Source organism: Culex pipiens, chromosome 2 (assembly GCF_016801865.2).
Source record: "Culex pipiens pallens isolate TS chromosome 2, TS_CPP_V2, whole genome shotgun sequence".
NCBI classification, from domain to species: domain Eukaryota; kingdom Metazoa; phylum Arthropoda; class Insecta; order Diptera; family Culicidae; genus Culex; species Culex pipiens.
In genome coordinates this window covers 201690694-201715354 of record NC_068938.1, presented here as the reverse complement: position 1 = coordinate 201715354, position 24661 = coordinate 201690694, and the positions used below count along the sequence as shown (strand labels likewise).

General features: G+C 37.9%; 5 protein-coding genes across 6 annotated transcripts in view; 2 read left to right on the top strand and 3 right to left on the bottom strand.

Moving 5' to 3' along the window:
• Window positions 1-1305, bottom strand: part of LOC120418138 (endophilin-A) — a 141119-nt gene extending 139814 nt beyond the window's left edge. For both annotated transcript variants that reach the window (XM_052708794.1, XM_052708796.1), the window contains exon 1: window positions 712-1305. The gene's annotated coding sequence lies outside the window, so the exon portion shown is untranslated. The remainder of the gene's footprint in view (window positions 1-711) is intronic.
• A 4438-nt stretch (window positions 1306-5743) lies between these two features.
• Window positions 5744-6375, top strand: LOC120420330 (RNA-binding motif protein, X-linked 2-like). Its single transcript, XM_039583325.2, has 2 exons — window positions 5744-5899; window positions 5955-6375. The coding sequence occupies exons 1-2, from the start codon at window positions 5886-5888 to the stop codon at window positions 6352-6354; spliced, it is 414 nt and encodes a 137-aa protein (XP_039439259.1). The 5' UTR covers window positions 5744-5885; the 3' UTR covers window positions 6355-6375.
• Window positions 6376-14280: 7905 nt separating this feature from the next.
• On the bottom strand, window positions 14281-16715 carry LOC120420329 (ATP-dependent RNA helicase Ddx1-like). Its single transcript, XM_039583324.2, has 2 exons — window positions 16554-16715; window positions 14281-16494 (listed from the first exon to the last, which is right to left on the bottom strand). Exons 1-2 carry the CDS (start codon window positions 16567-16569, stop codon window positions 14324-14326), a joined length of 2187 nt encoding a protein of 728 aa, XP_039439258.1. The 5' UTR covers window positions 16570-16715; the 3' UTR covers window positions 14281-14323.
• A 3407-nt stretch (window positions 16716-20122) lies between these two features.
• On the top strand, window positions 20123-21795 carry LOC120420336 (U6 small nuclear RNA (adenine-(43)-N(6))-methyltransferase). Its single transcript, XM_039583331.2, has 2 exons — window positions 20123-20408; window positions 20468-21795. Exons 1-2 carry the CDS (start codon window positions 20304-20306, stop codon window positions 21731-21733), a joined length of 1371 nt encoding a protein of 456 aa, XP_039439265.1. The 5' UTR covers window positions 20123-20303; the 3' UTR covers window positions 21734-21795.
• On the bottom strand, window positions 21790-22861 carry LOC120420337 (nucleoporin Nup37). The gene has a single exon (XM_039583332.2). It carries the CDS (start codon window positions 22753-22755, stop codon window positions 21790-21792), a length of 966 nt encoding a protein of 321 aa, XP_039439266.1. The 5' UTR covers window positions 22756-22861.
• Between the last annotated feature and the right edge of the window lie 1800 nt (window positions 22862-24661).

Sequence of the window (24661 nt, the reverse complement as noted above, 5' to 3'; positions counted from 1 at the left end):
CAAAAAAAGGAAATTAGAGAATTCAGTAACTTTTATATTATCATAAACAAGCTTAAAGTGATTTTAAAATTCTAATTGTTTGCTATAACAAACGATGCATATAATGCCACAAGCACACGAATAATTACAGATCCATAATCTGGAGCAACACGAGAAAAGGGCGGATAAGCATTTTGACAGCTGGAACAATTTTGCAAATTCCGAGCCAACAAATAAGCTTTTCACAAAACTCAGAATGTAAATCAGTAGCTGGCCTTCCCAGCTACCTTTTAACACTGCGGGTTTTGTTAAATAGTTACCTGTTGGCTCTGAATTAAATCGTCCTGGCTGTCAAAATGCTTATGCGCCCTTTTCAAATGTTGCTCCAGAAATGTTTCCCGAATGAGGGAGATATCATTCTTCCGGGAATTCCCCGCCTCATACAGGGGCATCTATCAGATAGATTGGTGACTCAAAGTAGAATTTTCCCCAACATAAATTATCTATTCACTTTGGTTTATAGTTTAGAAAGTTTTAGCAATCGATACAAATTTGATGAAGACCTAGATCTAGATCACTCAACCGCACCAGACGACCTTCTGTGTGGTCGACCTTTTTCGCGGCCACCAAAAACACCCCCCAGGGCACTACCACCACATCGAGTGTAGGCAGTTTCATTGCAACATCAGCAGTGTAAGTGTGTGTCATGAAAAAAATGCAACCTCTACTTACCGGGACCTCCCGCTGGGAATCTACGCTGCGTTTTCAAAGATGTATTATTGCAAGGCGATGTCCTCACACCTTCCGGATCGATTCGTCTTCGTCACACTGCGTTTTTGGCAAACTTTTCGCACCGAAAAAACTGCCAGCGCACAAAACTGACTGACTCTTCTTCCGGGGGACCACCACCACTCTGTTTTGGTCACTTTTATCTCTCTCTGCGCTTGCTGCTCTCAGGTTTGGCCAGAAACTGACCACCGAAAAACTGCACCGAAATGGACACACGGAGATTCGCGAAAAAAAAAGTGCTGGAAATTTCTTTCCCACTAATCTGATGTAATTGATTTTTGCACCCGGAACACCTCTGCCTTCCTGCGCTGCAACTCCGGCCAAGGACACACCTCGGAACACTACGATTCTCGACGGGGAGCTGACCGCTGACGACGGAACACTTCCGGAATTTCGCGCACTGGTTTATCAATGGCCACTAGGTAGCGGCGCGGGAGGAAGGAAGCGAAAAAGATAACGCGATTTCTGCGACTTTGGGGCGATCAACACACAACTTGTCTGCTGCTGGCTCGAATGCGGAATGAAAGCGTTCATGCGGTGGAGTTCATTTTCATTTTCAACAGTGGTGTGCGTGAGAATAAAGTTGGTGAAAAAATCACTCACACAGTCACACATTCGGAGGCGACATATAGATGGAGCTGGCATCGCGAGTCGCACAAGTGCACGGCTATTGAGGTTTTGCAGCGCGACTGCGTTTCAAATGTAGGTGGCGCCAAAATGAGGTTACTTGTCTAAAATCGTATGCCTTTCTGCCAATCAAAGAACAAAATCGATTATTTCTCATGATCCCCTGCATCAATCTTAATGAAACTGGTTGCAAAAGACGAGAAAATTTTTTTGCTTTAAAATAATGAACATCAATTTTTGGGCGCGCAAAAATTTGTGACCTTTTTCTTTAAAAAACATGTTTTGGAACACGAAAAAATGAGTTTCCCGATATATACCAATGAAATAAATAGTTATAAAGTTGATAACAAGTGTGTTAACGTATATTCAACAATTTTTATTGATTTTTGACAGACTTTCTTACCAAATAGTTCAAATTACTATCTTTTACTAAATTTACAATTTTCTCATAGTAAAATTGAGGTTTTGCAGTGCGACTGTGTTTCAAATGTAGGTGGCGCCAAAATGAGGTTACTTGCCAAAAATCGCATTCCTTTCTGCTGGATTGAAGAACAAAATCGCTTATTTCTCATGATTCCCTGCATCAATCATAATGAAACTGGTTGCAAAAGACGAGAAAAATTTTTTGCTTTAAAATAATGAACATCAATTTTTGGGCGCGCAAAAATTTGTGACCTTTTTCTTTAAAAAACATGTTTTGGAACACGAAAAAATTAGTTTCCTCGTATATATCAATGAAATATACAGTTAAATAGTTGATAACAGATGTGTTAACGTATATTCAACCATTTTTATTGATTTTTGACAGACTTTATTGCCAAATAGTCCAAATTACTATCTTTTTTATAAATTTACAGTTTTCTCATAGAGAAATCAAACAAATTTTGGAAAGTTGTACACCAAATTGTTGGAAATAATTTTTCTCATCCGAATCCGGCATAAGTTTTGTAAAAATGTTGATTATGGAGGAAAAAACACATTTTTTCAAAAAATCATAGGTTTAAGCTATTTGTTCATAGGTGGCGACATGTGTCTTTCAGCTTTGCTGCAAATCCTCTATCAAACAAATATTGGAAAGTTATACACCAAACTTTTGGAAATAATTTTTCTCATCCGAATCCGGCATAAGTTTTGTAAAAATGTTGTATCTGAAGGAAAAAACACATTTTTTCAAAAAATCATAGGTTTACGCTATTTGTTCATAGGTGGCGACATGTGTCTTTAAGCTTTGCTGCAAATTCTCTTTTGCCGTTCAAGAGCCAAACGACATGTGACACCTAGTGTTGAGTAGCAGAACAGAGCGAAGAATGTCGATTGAAATTTCCGCCCTTTGAGGTTATGTATGCGAATTCTGTTTTGCTAAATTCCAGCGTTGAGAACAACTTTTGAGCAAAAATTCGAGCTGATACTTTGTTAACTTTTGATGCTCTATCATTTTAAACAATATTATTTTTTCAAAATTATTTTTTTTCAATTTTTTTTTATTGCGTTAATTTATAGAGGGCAAAGAGTTAACAATCGTACTACTTGAATTTTTTCTCAAAAGTTGTTCTATGAGCTGTAAATTCAATTTTAAGTTTGCATTCCTATGTAACCGAACAGCGAAAATTTGAATCGTCATTCTTCGATGCTTTGCGCCACCTGTCGGAATTTTTGAGCTTTTGATCGCGAATACTGGATGGGGTATGTATGGGTTGATTCCGTACCCTAACCAAAAATCATGGACGTTCTGAGTTCAATCACAGACAACAGACGTAGCGGCTAGAACAAAATAATTTGAAATTCGGCTATACTGGATGGGGTATTGTATGGGTTGATTCCGTACAATATATCTAAGCCCGAGCTTACGCACACTAGCACCCCATTTGTTTTGCTGGTGGGTACAAAATTTAACCTCAATCTTTTCTGTGTACGTACACGCAATACATGCGCACGTAGATAGCTCTATAGAGCTATCTAAGCCCGATCTCACACACACTAGCACACCATTTGTTTTGCTGGCCGGTACAAAATTTAACCTCACTTTTTTTCGTGTACGTACACGCAATACATGCGCACGTAGATAACTCTATAACCAAAAATCATGGACTTTCTGAGTTCAATATCCCACTTTTCATACGATTAATTTTTTTGAGTTCAGGTCAAAATCCGAACTACACATTCACAGAAATTGAGAGATGTTTTTTTAAGATTTTATATTTGGAATGAGTATATTTCTCTTGGGTCATCACAGCCGTGTTTTGGTCATTAGGGTCCTAAAGCCCTAGGCTAGGCCCTAGGTCAAATTGTATGTACAATGGTAAAAAACACGATTTAAAACCATTTCTGATCACTTTTTTCATTCTAATGCAAAACAAAACTTTTGGGCAGAACTCAGCACTCTACAAGGCAACAATGCTGTACAACGCTCTTCCCGAGGACATCAAAGGACTTCCAACCTCTCAATTCAAAAAAGAACTCAAAAACAAGCTATTTGAAGAACAATTTTAGACTGTTGTAAAAAGTTCCTTCTCTTAAATATCTTAAAGTTTTTTGTCTTTCTGTTAATTCGATGGCAACATTTCAAAAGGCATCATGTACATTTTGGCACTTTCTGGGTTATTGCATACTCTGAAAGAACTCCTAATAAGCTACCTCTCCACCAAAAAATAGCAAAAATTACTTCAGAAAATCTGTTTAATAATGATTTTAAATAAAGTATTTAACATAAACAAAATCTCTGGTATCAGCAGTGCCTGTTTATATAGCCCTGTCAACCTGTCAAACACGCAAATTCCAGATAACACAGATCTGTGTAAAAAAATTACACAGATTGTAGAACATGTTCTAGCTGTCAAAACTGTGTAGTTTTATAACACAGATCTGTGTAAAAAGTTACACAGATTTCCGATCAGCTTTCCTTTCAAATCTGGGTAAAAAAGGAAAAGCTAAGATGGCGTCGCTCTTGCAGCAAATTTTTGTAAGTTTTTCCTCGTGATCAAAATATTGGAAAATTATTAAAATACTTCAATGTTTTTAGACTTATCAACAAACTGATCATCATATGCACCGTAAACCCATGGGGCGCAGTGGTCGTATTTGGATTCAAGGTAATGTATCTCATAAATATTTGCTTGGTAATCCTAACCTAACTCAATTTTTATTCAAGTTGTCTCACACACACTGAGTTCCTCCGACGTGGTGCTTTTGGGGAACCTCGGAAGTCCAGAGCCCCGGAACTCGAGCCCGCGCTAACCATTTTTCCAGTTCCGGTTCCAAGCGGAGAGTTCCATAGACAGCACTAGTAAACGGACACTGTCAGCTTTTCCGGACCGGGGTAGTCCGCTGAGTGGTCAAATATTTAGTTTATGTTGTCTTATGTATAAAACCCAAAACAAAGATAAATAAATGATATTATAATGTTTACTTGTATTGGCCTGAAAAATCAAAATCAGATTCTGAATTTTTTTTTAATTTTTACCCGGATTCTGTGCAAAATTTTACCCAGAATCCCAGATTTGACAGACAACGGTTGTACACAGTTCTGTGTACAAGGCTTTTACACAGATTCTGTGTATTCCAGGTTTTGAGCGATCTGTGTCAAATTTTACACAGATCTGTGTTATTTGGATTTTCGGTGAATATAAAAGACTACATTAACCTCGTGACGAAAAAAAAGCATCATGAAAAAGACATTTGCCGACAAAACGCGAATCATAACAAAACTTCCCCTCCGCTTGCAAAAAGCGCCATAGAGTTATCTAAGCCCGCTCTCACGCCAACTAGTACACGCAATACAACTCTATGTACATTCGGCGAAGAAAAACGAATCATAACAAAGGGAGATATAGACGTTGGTGATTTTAAAAGATGTTATGTTTGTTTTTCTAAAATATAATGAAGAAAATAATGTTTTATTGAATATGGATGATCACGTATCAATAAAAGCAACGTTTTTCATCGTTTGTTATCATTAGAACATCTGCTTTTGTTTTTATATTAAAATGGGAATTGAAAAATGATGTTAAACTTTCGAATGCGTTTTTCTCAAAACGTATGGTTTGTACATGATGCTTTTTGAAATGTTGGCGTCGAATTGTTAGTTTTTATTTGCACTTATTTTATGTTTGTAACGAGGAATGCCTTATTTTTTATTAATAAATTCTTAAACAGAAAATCAGATAAACTGATAAACATAATAACTTGAACCTAAAGCCTTACTCAAGAATTTATGAGGTTTAAAATTGTAGGACTTCAGACAAACTTCAGATCTTTTTTATTTTATTTTTTTATAAATTTAGATTTATTGAATTTTGCAATATTTTAATCATTTTATGTTTTGCGTGTACAATCTTTAGTTTCAACTCTAAATTGAGTACATATGTTTTTTATAATCTCTTGAATAAATAAATTTAATCGTGTCAGCAAAGACGATGTTTGTAAACAACTAAAATCAGCTTTTTTTGAATTCGTTTTTTACGTTTAAAAAATTGTTTTAAAAGTATTTAAAAATGAATCCTATGACGTGAGTTATAACAAGTACTTCAAGTTTCAAAATTGTAATCTATATTCCCTTCCAGCAACATGAAAAACGTGCTCAAACTGAGCGAGCAGGACCTAAAGTTCGGCGGCAAAAATTCCTGGCACGACCAGTACCGGGACAGCGCGTGGATCTTCGTGGGCGGTCTTCCGTCCGAACTAACCGAAGGTGACCTCCTGGCGGTATTTTCCCAGTACGGCGAAATCGTCAACATAAACCTGGTGCGCGACCGAAAGACGGGCAAATCGAAGGGCTTTGGCTTTATCTGTTTTGAAGATCAACGCTCGACGGTGCTGACGGTGGATAATTTGAACGGGATAAAGCTGCTGGGGCGAACGCTGCGGGTGGACCACGTTTCGGATTACAAGCCGCCAAAGGACGACAAAGCGGACGAGGAGACGCGGCGGTTGTACATGGAGGGATGTGCGCCAAAGTATTAGAATAAAGTAAACAACTGTGTATGAATAAATCGACGCCAACATTTCAAAAAGCATCATGTACAAACCATGCGTTTTGAGAAAAACGCACTTGAATGTTGAGCATCCATTTTCAATTCCCATTTTAATATAAAAGCAAAATAAGATGTTCTAATGATAACAAACGATGAAAAACGTTGCTTTTATTGATACTTGATCATCCAAATTCAATAAAACATTATTTCCGTAATTTTATTTGAGAAAAACAAACATAACTTCTTTTGAAATCACCAACGTCGATATCACCCTGCTGTCACTGAGGGGGGCGCTTTGTTATTGTCGTGATCGGGGACTTTCTTTTATAATAAAAACACAGATATTTTGCAATCAACAAACAACACGTCTTATTCCACAGAAATTAACCACAAAACTGATTTGACAATCTTCATTCTCTCTTTCGCCGGCCGCGCGCATCTCGTTGTTTTCTCGCTCGTTGTTCTCTCTCGCAGCTCGCTAGCGCGCTCTCGCACTCAATCCACGATTAGCTAACAAGGCAATATTCATGAAGGTGCGCACTTTTTGTTGCGCTCTTAACTCTTATTTATGAATTATATCAATCTTATAATAAATACTCATTTAATAATTTTTTACATATTCAATCCTGCAACCCATAATCCCTACATTCTCCCTCTTTTCTACTCTCAAGATGACGAATATCAATCATAATTCCTAACAGAAAAATTACATGAATGCTAAATCAATTAATGTTTTTTTTTTTATTTCCTAAAAGATTTTCGTCGGGTTCCTCGACTATGTTTTCATGCTGATCTAAATACGAAAGCGCAGTCTTCGAAATGTTTCATCTATGTTGTCCAAGAGGCTGACATCCGATCGCAGAAGTTGTAGAAAATGGAATGCGCTGATGAGGTTGAAAATTTAAAACACCTGAAAATATAAGAAAAAGAAAAAACGAGGAGGAAAACAAAAACCACAAATATTTCTCAAATAAATGCAGGTTTATCATTTTTTTATGCAATACGAGATTAGTGATTGTTTATCAGATTTTCTTTAAATTTTATGTAATTTAAAATTAAAAAGCAAATTTTACAAACATTGCTGAAACAACACAACACGATTTAAAAAAATAATAATTCAAATTCAAAAGCAATTTTTATTTTTTTAAACATTTCGAATTAAATGGAATCACATTATTTTTATTTATCATCATTTTGTGAATATGAAATATAAAACAATGTGTTCTAAATTCAAAAATCTAACGTGTTGCTGACTTAAATAACAAATAAAGCATAATCCTGGCGTTTTTAAAGTTTTAAATTTATGTGTACCATAAAAAAACAAAGAATAAGCATTTCTAAAAATATATACAATGTGGTAATTATTTAACTTATTTAAAAAAAACTGAAACAAAAACTATGACAGGCACAGATATTGTTTTTACTCAAATTTACACTTTGAATTTATGTGCGCCCGCCACGGAGTTCAAACCGATATATGGATTATGAGCCCAAGCCCAGTGCCACGTCCGATTGATCCACTAGACGGGACTTGAAGGTAAACATAAACTAATTTTAGGTAATGTTAAATGCAAACGTGACGAAAAGTATATGTTTGTGCTTAATACCCAAAAACACCCAAGATGGATCTTCAAGCCTTCCTCATTTTCAATATTTTTATCTGTACTTTTCTGTAACTTATTCCCAACCAAGCTGTACAGCTAAAACAAACATTTTTTTTTTAAATAAAGACTAGCATGGAGATCGGAAGGAAAGGAGTCAAGAAACAGCTTCACGAACAGTAGAACAAAGGAGAGGGAGCGTTTTCTTAGGGTTTTTTCTTCACCCTATCTGGCTTGCTTTCGCTTCTACTGCCGCCCATTTGAATTTTTTCTTGACCGGTTCCTTCCGATGTGCATACACCGCTTAACATTGTATCAAAAATTACCGCATTTTAACTAATTTTGAACTTGTTAATAAATCATGGCAAAAATTACTAAAATGCAAAATCAGTAATATTTTCGAAGAATTTGTTTTCATCAGTACCGGTACACTTTTATAAAATAAAAAACAGTCCATATTTAAGTTTAAGATGATTTCTTGAAAAGCAATATCAATAAATGAAGCAAATTGCAAAAATAATATAAATAATTCAATTAATGCTCAAAATGTGCTTTGCTGCACAAAATACATTTTTTTTTATAAAAAAATAAAATCAAATGTTGTTTATTCTTGCCACAAAAGCTTTCTTAAAAAAAAATTACATATTTAACGATTTTGTTCTGTAAATGCATGGTAGTATCAACATTTTTCAACTTTTATATTAAAAATTTTGTACTTTCTATTAATATTCACTTACGCGATCTTTTAACCAGACAAAGAATAGTTTTTACCGAATAGTTTTTTTTTCTCTGTTGTGTCTACTTAATAATATTTTTGTTTATCTTGAAACAAAACATAGTTCAGAAAATATTATTCTAATGAATAAAACAAAATCATGTGGTAAATTGTTGCAATAAAAATAAAATATATAAACTGAAATAAATGCCGTTCCGCTATATTCGATTTCTATTATATGTCAAATTAATTTTCTCTTCAAATTGTATTTATTGTAGCTAAAGGTATGGATTCAAGCACTGTTGATATTACCGTAGATTAGATTATTCAATGTTACATTTAATCATGATCAAAACAATGTTTAAGGTCATTTTATTTATATATACCTTCAAAATGATCAGATACATTGCAATCTGACTACTATCTCAAAGGGTTCCAGCTCAGGCGAAACATTTTTCAAACTACCACCGCAGAGGTCTGTCAGGCTCCAACACGGAGGAGACAATATCCTAACCATAAATTCCTTCAAAACGTATCTTGCTTATCTAAAAACAGCTGAAAGATTTTTTTAATGTTTTATTTTTAAATATTTTGTTTTATTTTTTTCGTAATGTAAAATGAGTTCCAAGCAACTTTGATATATTACTTGAGTAGATTGTTCACAGAAACTTAATTTTTTTTTTAATCACGATCTTTACGATCCCTGTCAATAATTTCTTTTCTTATTTAAAATTTTAACTTTTTCTTTGCTGATAAACTCCTGTTATGTAATTTGAAAAAGTTTGGTTTCATAATTAAGTACAATCGATTAAAGAACCCCAAAGTTTCTTTAATTTATTTCAAAATAATGTTTCTCTTAATTGATTTTTGATGTATTTACTATACTAAAATTTTGAAAGTTTTTTTTTTTAACTCAATAAAATGATACAGTGTTAAAATATAATTTTTATCGAAATTAATGAATGATTTTGAACCATTTTGATACAAATAACAGATATTACATTGAAAAATAAATTTAAATATTTCCTAGTTTTTTTTAAATAATGTTTTTTTTTTTGTTGCTCAAATTGTCACTCATACTTCTCAATTCAAAATTAATATTCAAAAATTTGTATTATTTTCTCTTGTGACGCAACGCCCTCACACTTTAAATTATATTTCAAGCATTTCTGATGATTAATCATTCCTTTATTTATTATTTAAAAATGCATCAAATTAATTATTAAGTGTATTATTTTACATTTTTTAACTAATAATGTAATGTTCATGTTAACGATTACTTAAATTTTTACTTCCCTGTGAAATAATGTTGGGTTTCAAGCAACTTTTGTATCACAGCTGAGTTAATCGATTAAAGTAACAATTAACCATAACAACTATCAATATGGAATACTTAATCATTAGCGTCTTTCAATTTAGAGCAGCGATTCTCAACCTTCTTCTAGGCTGGTACCCCCTACCGTGTAAATCAAGTAGGCCCGGTACCCCCGTTGAGAATCGCTGATTTAGAGGTTTATCTTTTAAGAGAGGAAAACTCCAGTTTTAGTAATAGTGACAACCGTTTTAGTCCTATTCGATGAATTTAAAATCATTTTTTTAGGTAGTTCACAGACATAACGCCAAAATACATATTGCTTTATCTGTGGATACCAAAAAGTGCTCACTTTCACATTTAAATTTATTTATTAATTTTCTTAGGTCAATTTCTTTTGTGATGTTAAAGACGGTCCTTAATTGAATGAAAAAATTTGCTGAACAATATATTTGTAAAATCCATAAGGCTCCTTCTGCGAAGTTATTTAAAAAAAAACGTTACATAATCCACCTTTAGGAGGTTGGTGCCTTCCTCTCATTTATAGAGAGATTCCAACCCGCCTAAAGTGTCCACATGGTTTATTGATCTCCCCTAACGTGATCGCAGCACCAGAGCTCCCAATAAATTAACAGACTACCTACAAACTTTTTGTCAAGATTATACAGACACGGCCTTTGAGGAAAAAGGCATCCCTCTACACCGCTTTTTCGTGGCGATCAGACCCGACCAGTTGAGGTTATGTGAATTCAGACCATTTTTTAAACTGCTTGTAATTTAAGATAGGTAAGTCAGATCTTGAAAATTCTTACTTTACCTAAAAGGTCTTCTCATATGCTTTCTAAAAATTTATAACATGTGAGAGTTTCATGAAAAAACCACCCTTTTTACCATAATTTTAATTTAATATGAAACGGTTTTTTTTAACATGACTTTTTAAATGCATGATAAAACTGCATGAATTTAAATAGCAACTTTGGGGACGTTAAGACGGATCGATTAAAACCGTTCCGGCCAAAATCGGTTGAACCTGTGACGTGATATTCCAGTGACATTGATTTGGTACACATGTCTACATACAGCCAAACACACAGACATTTGCTCAGTTGGTGATTCTGAGTCGATATGTACAAATGAAGGTAGGTCTAGGAGGTCTAATTAAAAAGTTCATTTTCCGAGTGATTTTATAGCCTTTCCTCAGTAAGGTGAGGAAGGCAAAAATCATCACAGAAGTCTGTCGGGTTCCTTTATCGAGGAGATTGTTATCTGACTGCTTTCGCAAAGAACTCCAGCCCAGATTGTTCATTTTTTATCTGACTACCATCGCAGAGGTCTGTCAGGCTCCAACACAGAGGAGACTTTTTTCTGACTACCATCGCAGAGGTCTGTCAGGCTCCAACACAGAGGAGACTTTTTTCTGACTACCATCGCAGAGGTCTGTCAGGCTCCAACACAGAGGAGACTTTTTTCTGACTACCATCGCAGAGGTCTGTCAGGCTCCAACACAGAGGAGACTTTTTTTTTCTGACTACCATCGCAGAGGTCTGTCAGGCTCCAACACAGAGGAGCCTTTTTTTTCTGACTACCATCGCAGAGGTCTGTCAGGCTCCAACACAGAGGAGACTTTTTTCTGACTACCATCGCAGAGGTCTGTCAGGCTCCAACACAGAGGAGACTTTTTTCTGACTACCATCGCAGAGGTCTGTCAGGCTCCAACACAGAGGAGACTTTTTTTCTGACTACCATCGCAGAGGTCTGTCAGGCTCCAACACAGAGGAGACTTTTTTTCTGACTACCATCGCAGAGGTCTGTCAGGCTCCAACACAGAGGAGACTTTTTTCTGACTACCATCGCAGAGGTCTGTCAGGCTCCAACACAGAGGAGACTTTTTTTCTGACTACCATCGCAGAGGTCTGTCAGGCTCCAACACAGAGGAGACTTTTTTTCTGACTACCATCGCAGAGGTCTGTCAGGCTCCAACAAAGAAGAGACTTCAAAATTAACTATGACTAATCAATTATAACGGCAAAAAACGTTGCTCAAATCAAATTTCAAAGCAAAACAATGTTTGTCAATTTCTGCATAAATCTATAAAATTTTCATTAGAATTCTAAAACGCTAGTTTTCCATTTCCACAGCATCAAGCAACAATCTAATATTGCATCAAATTCACAGTAAAAATTTATCGTCAATAATAACAACAATCAAATCTTCATTCAAATGAGAACTAAACATTTTTCATTAACCATAAAATTAATAATCAAATTTTGCATCAACTTCAAAACAAATCATTGGTCATCAATTACCATATAAACAATCGAATATTGCGTCAAATTTAAAACTCAAAATTGCCCACCATAAAATAACAATCAAATATTGCATGAAATTTAAAACCGAGTAAAAATACCGTTCTATAATAACAATACTCAAATTCAGAAAACAAATCTTGGCCTTCGATTGCCACAACAAAAAGCAAATCTACCATCATATTCAAAATAATACCTGGTTTTCGATTACCACAATATTAATCAAACCTCGTATCTTACTCGAAACAAAATATTGGTTTTCATTTATCGCAAAAATAAGCAAATTTGTCATCTTATCATAACAAAACATTGGTCTTTAATTCCCTCATCAACAATCAAATCTTTCAATCAAAATTAAACCTGTAAATTTTGTTATTTGTGATTTTATTGGACTTTGCATCAAGTCATTGCCACAACAAGCATATCTTTCATTAAATTTAAAACAAAACTAACAAGAAGCAAATATTTATCTTATTCAAAAATAAACATTGGTCTTCAATTACCAAAGTAACCAGCATCCAATCCAAAATAAAAAATAAAAATAATGATCATGATCATCAATAATAACAACAATCCATAACAATCAAATTTTGCATCAAATTCAAAACATTGGTCGTCAATTATAATAACAACAATAAAATTCAAACAACAAATTTGATTTCAATTACCAAAACAATAACTAAATTAAAAACAAATTATCTACCTTCAATCGCAAACTAATCCTCCATTTAATTCATAAAGAATTATTGATTTTCAATTTCCACAATCTTGTCAAATCTTTTGTCAAATTATAAACAAAATATTGATTTTCATCAATCACAAAAATAAGAAGAAAAAAAAAATTAAGTCTAATTCGTAACAAAACATTGGAGTTCAATTTCCACAACAACGATTAAACATTGCATCAAATTAAAAACAAAACATTGGTCGTCAATCAAAACAACAACAATCAAATCTTAAACAAAAATGTGATTGTACAAAAACAATCAAATCTTGAGCAAATTATTTGCCTTCAAATTCCTGCATAAACTTAGAATAAAACATTGGTTTTCAATTTTCACAACGAAAAGCCAAACTTACTACTTCAAAACAAAACATTCGTTCCCAATATCAAGCAAATCATTCATTAAATTCAAGACCGTCAATTATCGCAGATAGTTTTATGCCTTTTATCAATTTCAAATAACAAGTTCAAGCAAAAATCTACCTGTTTCAAAACACAGGCACAACAACAAAGCGAAATTTGGACCTGCTTCCTGGCAGGTAAACAAAACTGTTGGATTTCACAACACAACAATTCAAGCAAAACAAATGATCTTCCATGAATCAAAAAGGTTCGACTTACCGGACTGTGCCATTGTCGTGATCGGGGACTTTCTTTTATAATAAAAACACAGATATTTTGCAATCAACAAACAACACGTCTTATTCCACAGAAATTAACCACAAAACTGATTTGACAATCTTCATTCTCTCTTTCGCCGGCCGCGCGCATCTCGTTGTTTTCTCGCTCGTTGTTCTCTCTCGCAGCTCGCTAGCGCGCTCTCGCACTCAATCCACGATTAGCTAACAAGGCAATATTCATGAAGGTGCGCACTTTTTGTTGCGCTCTTAACTCTTATTTATGAATTATATCAATCTTATAATAAATACTCATTTAATAATTTTTTACATATTCAATCCTGCAACCCATAATCCCTACAGTTATGATTCGTTTTTCTTCGCCGAATGTACATGGCGCTTTTTTCATGTTGCTTTTTTTTCGTCACGAGGTTTATGTAGCCTTTTGTTTGACAGGTTGACAGGGCTATATAAACAGGGACTGCTGATGGCAGAGATTTTGTTTATGTTACTTTATTTAAAATTATGATTAAACAGACTTTACTTAAGTAACTTTTGCTCATTTTTGGTGGAGAGGTAGCTTATTAGAAGTACTTTCAGAATATACAATAACCCAGAAAGTGTCAAAATGTACATGATGTCTTTTGAAATGTTACCGTCGAAATGTTTTATTTGATGAGACTTTACTGCGCCACCAGGAATCGCTTGTTGTAGAGGACTTGGGCTTCGCGCTCGAGTCGGGCAAGTTCCTTTACGACCGGCGTGAGTTGTTCGACGTGGTCTTTGTAGCCGGTTCCGGTGTTGAGTCGCTTCTCGCCGTACGTGACCTTGCCGTCAAAGTCGTTCATCGGGACTTTGAGGTCTTTGTCGACCTGCTGGATAGTAACGTTAAGGTGGTCCTCGATCTCCGCGAGGTACATCTTTTCGTCGTACCACATGCAGCAGCCTTTGACGTCGGTAAGTTGGGTGTTCCAGCAGTTTTTGCCTCGGGAGGAGCACCATTGGCCGTGGTACCAGACCTTTTCGGGGACGGTTGCGACCAGCGAGATGGCGAGACCCATGCGTTCGGCACGTCCGACGCGGCCAATCCGGTGAACGTAGTTGCTCTTTTCGTCCGGCAGCGTTACGTTGATGATGAAGGGCAGCCCGGTGACGTCGAGTCCGCGGGCGGCCACGTCAGTGCAGATCAGGAACTTGACCTGTTTGGCCTTGAACTTTTCCAGGTTGGCTTTGCGTTCCTGGGGCTTGCGGTCGCCGTGGAGGCACACGCACGAGTACTTTTGGCCGCCGACCTGGCGCAGGTAGCGTTCCAGATTGTCGCAGTCCAGCTTGGTGCGGCAGAAGATGATGGCGCGGTCCATCTGGTGCTCGTTGATGGCACGCAGCGTGTACTCGCCTTTGAGCATTTTGATCGCTTCGGACAGGGTTTCGGCGGTGTTGGACCCGGGGCGGACATTGTCCTTGGCGTGGACGCCGTCGGTTGTAACGTGTGCGCGCATTGCTTGCCACGAGGCGTCTTTCTGCGGGTCGACCATGCAAACCACGTGATGGACCGTCTCCGGAACGGCGTCTTCTCCCTTCAGATCGACCCAGGTCGGGAAGTGCATCAGTCGTTCGGCGAGTTTCTTCACCTCGAACGAGTGTAACGTGGCACTGCAAACGACCATCTGGAGCCGACGGCCGTCGGCGGTAATTTTCGGGATTTGCTTGTGCAGACGCTCGATCAGTTCGGTGTAGCCTTGCTTCAGCAATCCGTCGGCTTCGTCCAGAACGAAGAATTTACAGTTGGTCAGCAACACGTAACCGTTGCTAATCAAATCCTCCAACCTTCCCGGAGTCGCCACGATGATGTCCACGCCCCGTTGAAGAACCTCCATCTGATCCTTAATATTGACGCCACCAATCAGCAACAGCTCCCGAACATCCGGATCCTTCAAATGCTTCTTGAACTTCTGAATCTGATTGAAAGTCTGCTCGGCCAACTCTCGCGAAGGCTCAATAACCAACGCCTGCGGTGCATTCGGCTTCGGCTTCAAATCCTGCGTCGACGCCTCGCCCCCAGTGTTCGGATTGACCGCCAAGTTGTCATGCGCCACCTTGCAAACGGCCACAAACCCTTCCGGAACCGGATACTTGAAATCCGTCTCCCCGAAATTGAACGACATCTCCGCGTTCTTCAGCACGACCGCCGGGAAAAAGCTCCCTCCCTTAATGTTGCCATCGATCCGGAACGCCACCCCAAGCGACACCCCGTTCTTCGTGAAACTGACCTCCCCCCGGTCCAAATCCAAACAGCATCCAATCACGTCGCACTTCCCAAACGCCTCCCCGTAATTATCAAACTGCTTGCAGTTCGACTTCTTCCCCGTCCCGCCAAACCCAAACCCAAACCGATCCGTGCCCAAATCCAGCGCCGCAATCTCCGTCGACCACCCAACCCGGCACAGACCCTCATCCGTAACGGTCGCCTCGTAATAGTACTTTCCCTTCCCTCCCCTAATCCCCGTCGTCCCACGACACCCGTGCCACTCCTTAAACTCCCGCGACTGACAGCGCAACCCGTCCGGGGTCACCGCCATCGCGTTCCCCCGATCGGTGAAGCTCAACGTCCACGGCTTCGCCTTGTGCCCCACCGGCTTGCCCGCCTTTCCCTCCTTGATGTCCCGCAGCGTTTCCCACACGATCTGCAGAATCGGCAGGCAGAACGCACCCGTCTTGCCACTGCCCGTTTCCGCCGCCATCAGCACGTCGCCACCGCCCAGAATCAGCGGGATTGCCTCCGCTTGGACGTCCGTCGGCAGCATCCACTCCATCTCGTCGATCGCCTGGCCGATTTCCGGCATTACGCCGAACTCTAAGAAAAACAACAAAATTTTTAGATTGAAATTTTAGCAGTTAATACGACAAACCAACCCTCGAATGCAGTCATGGTGGATTGCTAGCGATGGGACGTGACCAAAAACGCAACCGAATTGCGGATTACGACGGTAATGTTCCGGGGAATTCCAAACTAATTTCACAAGATTTGTGCAACTTTGCCGAAAAACAGCGATCGATGATGAAAAATTTCAAAAGTTGACAGATACACGTTCGGACACAATTACTGAAAAAAGCGAAGCAGTTTAAGTTACACGTTTATTTAGGCATATCAAAATGAATAATGAACTGAGCAATTCTCTCAAATTTCGGTCATTCGATTTTTTTTAAATATTTTTTAAACCACCTTCGGTATGCCCAAAGAAGCCATTTTGCATCATTAGTTTGTCCATATCAAATTTGACAGCTGTCCATATACAAAAAATGATGTAAATGAAAATTCAAAAATATGTAGGTATCTTTTGAAAGAATTTGTTGATCGATTTGGTGTCTTCGGCAAAGTTGTAGGTATGGATAAGGACTACACTGAAAAAAATGATACACGGTAAAAAAATGGTTATTTTTATTTAAAATAACTCGATGCCAACATTTCAAAAAGCATCATGTACAAACCATGCGTTTTGAGAAAAACGCATTTGAATGTTGAGCATCCATTATCAATTACCATTTTTATATAAAAGCAAAATAAGATGTTCTAATGATAACAAACGATGAAAAACGTTGCTTTTGTTGATACTTGATCATCCATATTCAATAAAACATTATTTCCGTAATTTTATTTGAGAAAAACAAACATAACTTCTTTTGAAATCATCAACGTCGATATCACCCTGCTGTCACTGAGGGGGGCGCTTTGTTATGATTCGTTTTTCTTCGCCGAATGTACATGGCGCTTTTTCATGTTGCTTTTTTTTTCATCACGAGGTTTATGTAGCCTTTTGTTTGACAGGTTGACAGGGCTATATAAACAGGGACTGCTGGTGGCAGAGATTTTGTTTATGTTACTTTATTTAAAATCATGATTAAACAGCCTTTACTGAAGTAACTTTTGCTCATTTTTGGTGGAGAGGTAGCTTATTAGAAGTACTTTCAGAATATACAATAACCCAGAAAGAGTCAAAATGTACATGATGCCTTTTGAAATGTTACCGTCGAACTATTCACCCTTACCAAAAATCATGATTTTTTGAGTTCCAAATCCCACTTTTCATACGAATTTTTGAGTTCAGGTACTACAACCATAAAAATGGTTATATGGGTTGAACTGAAAAATTCGTATGAAAAGTGGGATTTGGAACTCAAAAAATCATGATTTTTGGTAAGGGTGTTTGTCACTAAAACTTGATTTGCAAAAAAACACATTTTTTTTATATGATTTAGGGGACATCAAATCTGGAGTTTTTTTTCGAAAGGTTCAATAAACCAAATTTCCAGTTTTTGCTTTTTGGGTGTTTTTGAAACCGCCTTGAGTCAGGGCTATTAAAAAACACCCAAAACGCAAAATCTGAAAATTTGGTTTATTGAACCTTTTCAAAAAAAAAAAAACTCCAGAAATGTAAACTTTCCAGTTATTTCCAGGTAGTGCAAAAAACTTTTGCCTGAGTTATGAATTTTTGAATCATCGATTTAAAAAAAAATTGAAATATTAGTCGCAAAAATTTTTCAACTTCATTTTTCGATGTAAAATCAAATTTGAAATCATAAAGTACTTTAGTGAAATTTTGATAAAGTGCATCGTTTTCAGGTTATAGCCATTTTCAAGCCATTTTTAGGTAACTTTTTTGAAAAAAATCTCAGTTTTTTTATTTTTTAACTTAGTGCGCATGCTTGCCCACTTTTGAAAAAAATATTTTTGAAAAGCTGAGAAAATTCTCTATACCTTGCTTTTTTTTTAATTTTGTTGATATGACCGTAATATTAAATGTTTGGCCCTTTTGAAATGTAAGTTTTGATTTGATTTTTTTTAAATATTGTTTTCGAATAGATCGTAAAATTTCACGAATGTTTCAAATATTTTAATATTGTAAATCGGACCATTAGTTGCTGAGATATCGACATTATAAAATGGTGGGTTGTTTGGGTGAGACTTAGAAAACATCAATTTTCCTGTTTTTAAATCTTTGCAATATCTCCGCAACTAAAGGTCGTAAAAGTGGGCAAACATGTGCACTAATTTAAAAAAATGAAAAACTGCGACTATTTTCAAAAAAGTTACCTAAAAATGGCTATAACTTGAAAACGGTGCACTTTATCAAAATTTCAGTGAAGTACTTTTTGATTTCAAATTTGATTTTACATCGAAAAATGAAGTTGAAAAATTGTTGCGAGCAATATTTCGATTTTTTGAAAAAATCTGTAGTGATTCAAAAATTCATAACTCGTTCAAAGATTTTTTGCACAACCTGGAAATTTCTGAAAAGTTGACATTTGATGTTTCAAAAAACATAAAAAAAATTAAATTAGTGTTTTTTTGCAAATAAAGTTTTAGTAACAAAATGTGAAATAAGAAATCACCAAAAAAATTACCGTGTTTTTTTTCAGTGTAGTCCTTATCCATACCTACAACTTTGCTGAAGACACCAAATCAATCAAAAAATACCTTTAAAAGATACAGATTTTCCATACATCATTTTTGTATGGACAGCTGCCAAATTTGTATGGAAAATTATATGGACAAACTTATGATGCTGCTATGGCTTCTTTGGGCATACCCAAAGCACCATAACAGTTTCAGCCGGATTAAAAAAACAAAAAATAAAAATTAAATAAAATATTTTTTAAACAGTGATTTAAAATATTTTTTGTCAGCACGATTAAAACCCATTTCTGACCAAGTGTAGGACCTTTTCTGTCAAGAAGGGCTGCGAAGTTATCTTTTGAAAATTGGGTCCTAAAATGAAGCTTAGATTGCTGATATTATTGTTCACAGCGATAAAGCTTATTTTTCTGAGTACAATGACCCTTTGTACGACCATAAAGAGCTTAAAATGGATTTTTAAATCAATTTTGAAAAATTAACCTCGCGGTCCTTCTTGACAGAAAAGCTCCTACTTGACAGGTCGTTCCAAGGGGACCATAGTTGATCCATCGAAAAAATGTTGTCTAGTAAAAAAAAAAAATTTTGCATTAAAATGAAAAAAAGTGATCAGAAATGGTTTTTAATCGTGTTTTTTACCGTTGTACATAAAAATTGGCATAGGGCTTTAGTACCCAATTGAAGTAAAAATTCATTTCAAATCCTTTGCGGTCGTACAAAGAATCTTTGTACTCAGAAAAATAAGCTTAATTTTAAGACCCAATTGTTAAGCGGTATACTAAGCGGTAATCAACCTAACAAGAAAATTTTCAAATTTTTAATTCCAGTTTATATTTTATTTTTAATATCTTGACAGATACATATTATAGACTACTTTAGACTACTAAGTGGGAACTACTGTGGGGAACTTAAAAAAGAGTGGAAAGTTTTCTTTTGTAGAATTATTGACCATTTTTTCGAGACTGTGGACAAAACGGTCAATAATTCTTCAAAAGAAAACTTTCCACTCTTTTAAAGGGTGACGATAGGTGACGGCGAATTTGAAAAAAAAGAACAATAATTTTGACTTTGAGTGTACTCTCAAAAACAGTTTTTTTTCAAATTGGTCCTTTCCAAACGTTACGCTAGCCATGTGCGCTCTGTGTTTTTGTTTTGATTCACCGCGCGCGCGTTTTGTTTTGAAAATTTAAAAGGCTGGAAAACGTTTATAGCTTCATGGTACAGTTCCGGTCCCAGATCGCTCAAGCACAATGTCCATGTCCAAGTTTATGCACCCGCGCAACATCTACCGCCAGAAGCCGGACTTTAACGCGCTGGTCAAGCAGTTCCCGGAGTTACGCGGGGTCACCACGGTGGTAAGTTATAATTTTAATCCGTAATCTTTCGTGGAAGATTAAAGTTCAACTTCCCGCAGGATCTAAACGGTCGCGTCAAGCTGGACTTTAAGAACCGGGAGGCGCTGCAGCTGCTGACGCGGGTTCTGCTGCGGCGTGACTTTGGGCTGGAGGTGGAACTGCCGGCGGGGAAGCTGGTGCCGACGTTGCCGCTGCGCTTGAACTACATTCTTTGGCTGGAGGACGTCGAGGAGGCGCTGGGTTGGCGCAGGAATCGAGCGGAACTGCGGGGGTTGGACATTGGCTGCGGGGCGTCGTGTATTTATCCGCTGCTGGGGGTGGCGCGGAATCGGACCAGGTGGAAGATGGTCGGGCTGGAGAAGGTGCGGGATAGTGTGGAGAGTGCGCGGGGGAATGTAGAGCGGAACGGGTTGACGGGGGACGTTCGGGTGGTGGAGCAGAAGGAGGGGGAGGAGACTGTGATAAGGGGGTTTTTGGAGGGAGATGGGGTTGGGGAGCGGTTTGACTTTTGCATGTGCAATCCGCCGTTTTACGAGCAGGATCATGAGGTGGAGAATCGGACGGGGCACCGGCCGGAACCGTCTGCTGTTAGTACCGGGAGTATGGACGAATTGCGGACGGAGGGAGGCGAGTTGCGATTTGTGGAAAAGATCATCGACGAAAGTTTGGAGTTGAAAGAGCGAATAACCGTTTACAGTTCGATGTTGGGACACAAACGAAATTACGATCAGATTTTACGGATATTGAAAGGTCGTGGAGTGAGCAATTTTACGACGACCCGGTTCTGCCAGGGCAACACAACTCGATGGGGAGTCGCGTGGAGCTTCTCCAGCGAAGCTCTCTTGTACAAAGTCCCGGACGCAACTCAGCAATCAACCAATACCAACAAGAAATCCCCTGCCAAACCTCTTCAGGGTAAAATTCTCACCTCAACTCAAGCGCCAACCCTGGCCGAGGCCAAATCCCATCTACTCTCCGCACTGACGCCCCTCGCACTTCAACTCCAACCCTCGGAAGGGGAGTCCGACTCGGAATCGCTCTGGAAGCTCGTGGCCCAGGACAACACGTGGTCCCACCAGCGCAGGAAACGGCGGGAAGCGAAGCGAGTGGCCACTGTCGAAAGCAATGGAGAACCGGCCTCGGAGCAGGGCACGCCGAGCAAGCGCTGCCGGACGGAACCGGTGCTGAGCGCGGCGGTCAGTTTGAAGAGCTGCGACGGAGGTTGGACGTTGGCGTTGAGTTACTTGGGTGGGATTGCCGGAAAGGACGGGGTGAACCAGATTTTGCAGTATGTTAAAAATAAGTTGAAGGAATCTAGTGATTAAAACAGTTATTTAATTTCAAACGAACACAAACTTTATTAACCAAATCCAAACTCCCATCACGCAGCAATCTTCCAGAAGCACAGCTTCCGGTCCTGCCCGGCCACCACGTACGGCAGCTGGTAGTGCCAGCACAGCCCACCGTACAGTGACAGCTTGGCCTCAATCTGGGGAATCTGGTTCTTGGCGTGAATCACCTTCAACGTCGTCCTCGGCCTGCCCACGCTGGCCACAATCGACTCCGTGTGCGGCGAAAACTTGACAATGTGGCCACAATCCTCGTGGATCCGCTTGTTCTCCACCGGACGACTCGGCTTCTTCAGATCCCAAAATACGAGCTCACCCCCCGCCAGGGCCACCACAAACGCCGAGTTGTTCAGCGCCCAATCCGCGTAATTCAACGGGTTCTTACTAGACTCCACGGACAAAATCGCCAGCTTCGAGTCAACATTGTACAAATGCACAATCCCCGACTTTTCCGCAATCAGCACCTTCCCCGACTCGTCCGGATGCCACTTGGCGGACACGACCGCCGACCCAAAAAAGAACGTCGCCCCCTTCCCGTAATCTTCCCTCCTCTTCCACATGATGCACATGTGGTCATCGCCGCACGACGCCAAATACTCCCCGTCGTGGTCCCAGCTGACCTGGTTCACGTAGCTCCGGTGACCCTGCAGCAGCTGCACCGTATTGTTGTCCTCCAGGTCACTGTTGAAGATGCGCAGGTTGAAATCCGCCCCGGCCGTACAAAGCGTCACCACCTTGGGCAGAACCGCCAGCGAAGTCTCCGGAGCGAACGCGACCGCGTGACACCGTGTTTCGTGGTGCACCTCCTTCAGCTGGTTCCACTCGAGGCATTCGGAATCGGTTTCCTCCGGAAAGCGTATCAACCCGAGCATCAGCTTGTCGGGCAGGGCCACGCACAGCAGGTTCTGGGACCACTCGTAGCTGGACAGCTCGAACGCGACGATCTTGTCCGGGAAGGAGACCGTGTGGGTCGGCGGGGAGCTGTTGGAATGGTCCATTGAAGAGCCGGAATTTTTTCAACTGGATTTGGCGGCACCACACGACGCAAGATTATAAATAACAACAAATTTAAAAGCCGGCTGTCAAAATTCGGTTTACACGCTGGAGAGGAGTTAGCTAAAATTCAAGAAAATTTTAACTGGTTCAGCTGTGGTTACACTGCATTTTGTACACACATCAAAATAAATTGAAAGAAATGTCACGCAAATTTGAGTAGGCACAAATGAACTCAATTTTGATATGGTGAAGCAACTCATTATTCTGAGACGTCACTCGACCAAATGATATCTGTCACTTTTCGTAGATGAACTATGTTTGTGAGCTAAAAGAGTTAAAGAAATTAAAGCGGTGCTAACTTTGTGTTAACAGTAAAATTCAAAAGAAACATGTTTACTGATTGATGTTCTTTTGAAAGTTTGGGAGAGATTTTCCTTGCCGTGTTAAAACACTCACTTGCGTGGCAGCGGGTCACAATAATTATGTTAAATAAAATTAGTTTTATTCGTTTTTACTCATATTTTCCATCTTCTCTATATTTCTAACCATAAATCCATCCATGCATCCATCTTTATTTCTAACCATAAAAAATCTACATTTCTGGAGTTTTTTTTTTTGAAAAGTTCCTAAAAACCAAATTTTCATTTTTTGCTTTTTGGGTGTTTTTGAATACCCCTGACTCAAGTCGGTTCTAAAAACACCCAAAAAGCAAAAAAATGAAAATTTGGTTTATAGGACCTTTTTAAAAAAAGCTCCAGATTTACACTGTTGTACTGTCAAATGAAAAAGTAACCCAGTTCGTTGGTTGGTGTCAAAGCATCGGGGTTTGAGTGCAATCCTTAACTCGGGTTTTTAGTACTTCCATTTTTTTATTCTGTAATTTCTGAACTTATGATTTTAAAAATAGAAGAGGAATAATGCTAAAATTGTCAAGCGAATCGACCTTTGAATTAGAATAGTAAAGAACAATAATTATAGAATTTATGATTTTTTCCTACCAGCTAAAAATTCAAAAACGTTAAATAAATGCAACAAAAATAAACACACAAAATTCTAAATAAAAATCTGAAGCTTTTTTTTAAAAAAAACTCCAATAAACAAAACTTTGATTTTTTTATGTTGCTTATACCTTTTAAAAGAAAAAAAACTCCAGAAATTAAAAAAAAACCCGTTCTAAATATGCCCATACGACAGTTATGGCTTAGTTTCGGAAATTTAGATGTTTGGATTATTTTTGACACAACAGGTTTGAAATGGTTCGAGCAGCGTGCAGCAGAGATGGACTCACTTCAAAACTAATGAGTGGAAAAAACTACATTATTTTCGGTAGTTTTATCGATATATGTGATTTAATTTTCAAATTCTAAAATTCTAGAATGAAAAAAATCTAAAATTTCATTTCAAATTTCAAAAAAATCTTGTTCTAGTTCTTGTTCTTAAAAATGTTATCTCAATAGTTTAATAAATATATTTTTTTTTTAAATTTTAATAAAAAAAATTGTAAAAAAAATAAAATTTTATAAAATTGAAATAAAATCTGTAAGTATAAATTTCAAGATTTTAAAATTTTTCTATTTTTTTATGCTTTTGAGATAAAGAAAATAAAAACAAGAATTAAAGTTTTTTGTTTTTGAAATTTTAGATTCTATAGAATACCACAACTCTTATAATCTCAAATTCTACAATTCTTAGAATATTTTTTTTTGTTTCTTTAAAGTTCTGAAATCCTCTTCTTAAATAGCATAATTTCTTATGCAAACAAACCAATTAATCAACTTGAAAGCCTTATTCTAAAATAATGAGTGCTTCGCTTCGCTTCGCTAGGAGACGGTGATTTTAGCGGATTGCAGACTGAATTTCGCCATGTGTTGTGATGATTGTCTAAGCCCTAGTTGCCTAGGATTGATA

Coding starts and splice junctions, on each gene's coding strand:
- LOC120420336 (XM_039583331.2), top strand. CDS start 20,304: ATGTCCATGTCCAAGTTTATGCACCCGCGCAACATCTACCGCCAGAAG. Junction 20,409..20,467: donor TACGCGGGGTCACCACGGTG/GTAAGTTATAAT, acceptor AACTTCCCGCAG/GATCTAAACGGTCGCGTCAA.
- LOC120420337 (XM_039583332.2), bottom strand. CDS start 22,755: ATGGACCATTCCAACAGCTCCCCGCCGACCCACACGGTCTCCTTCCCG.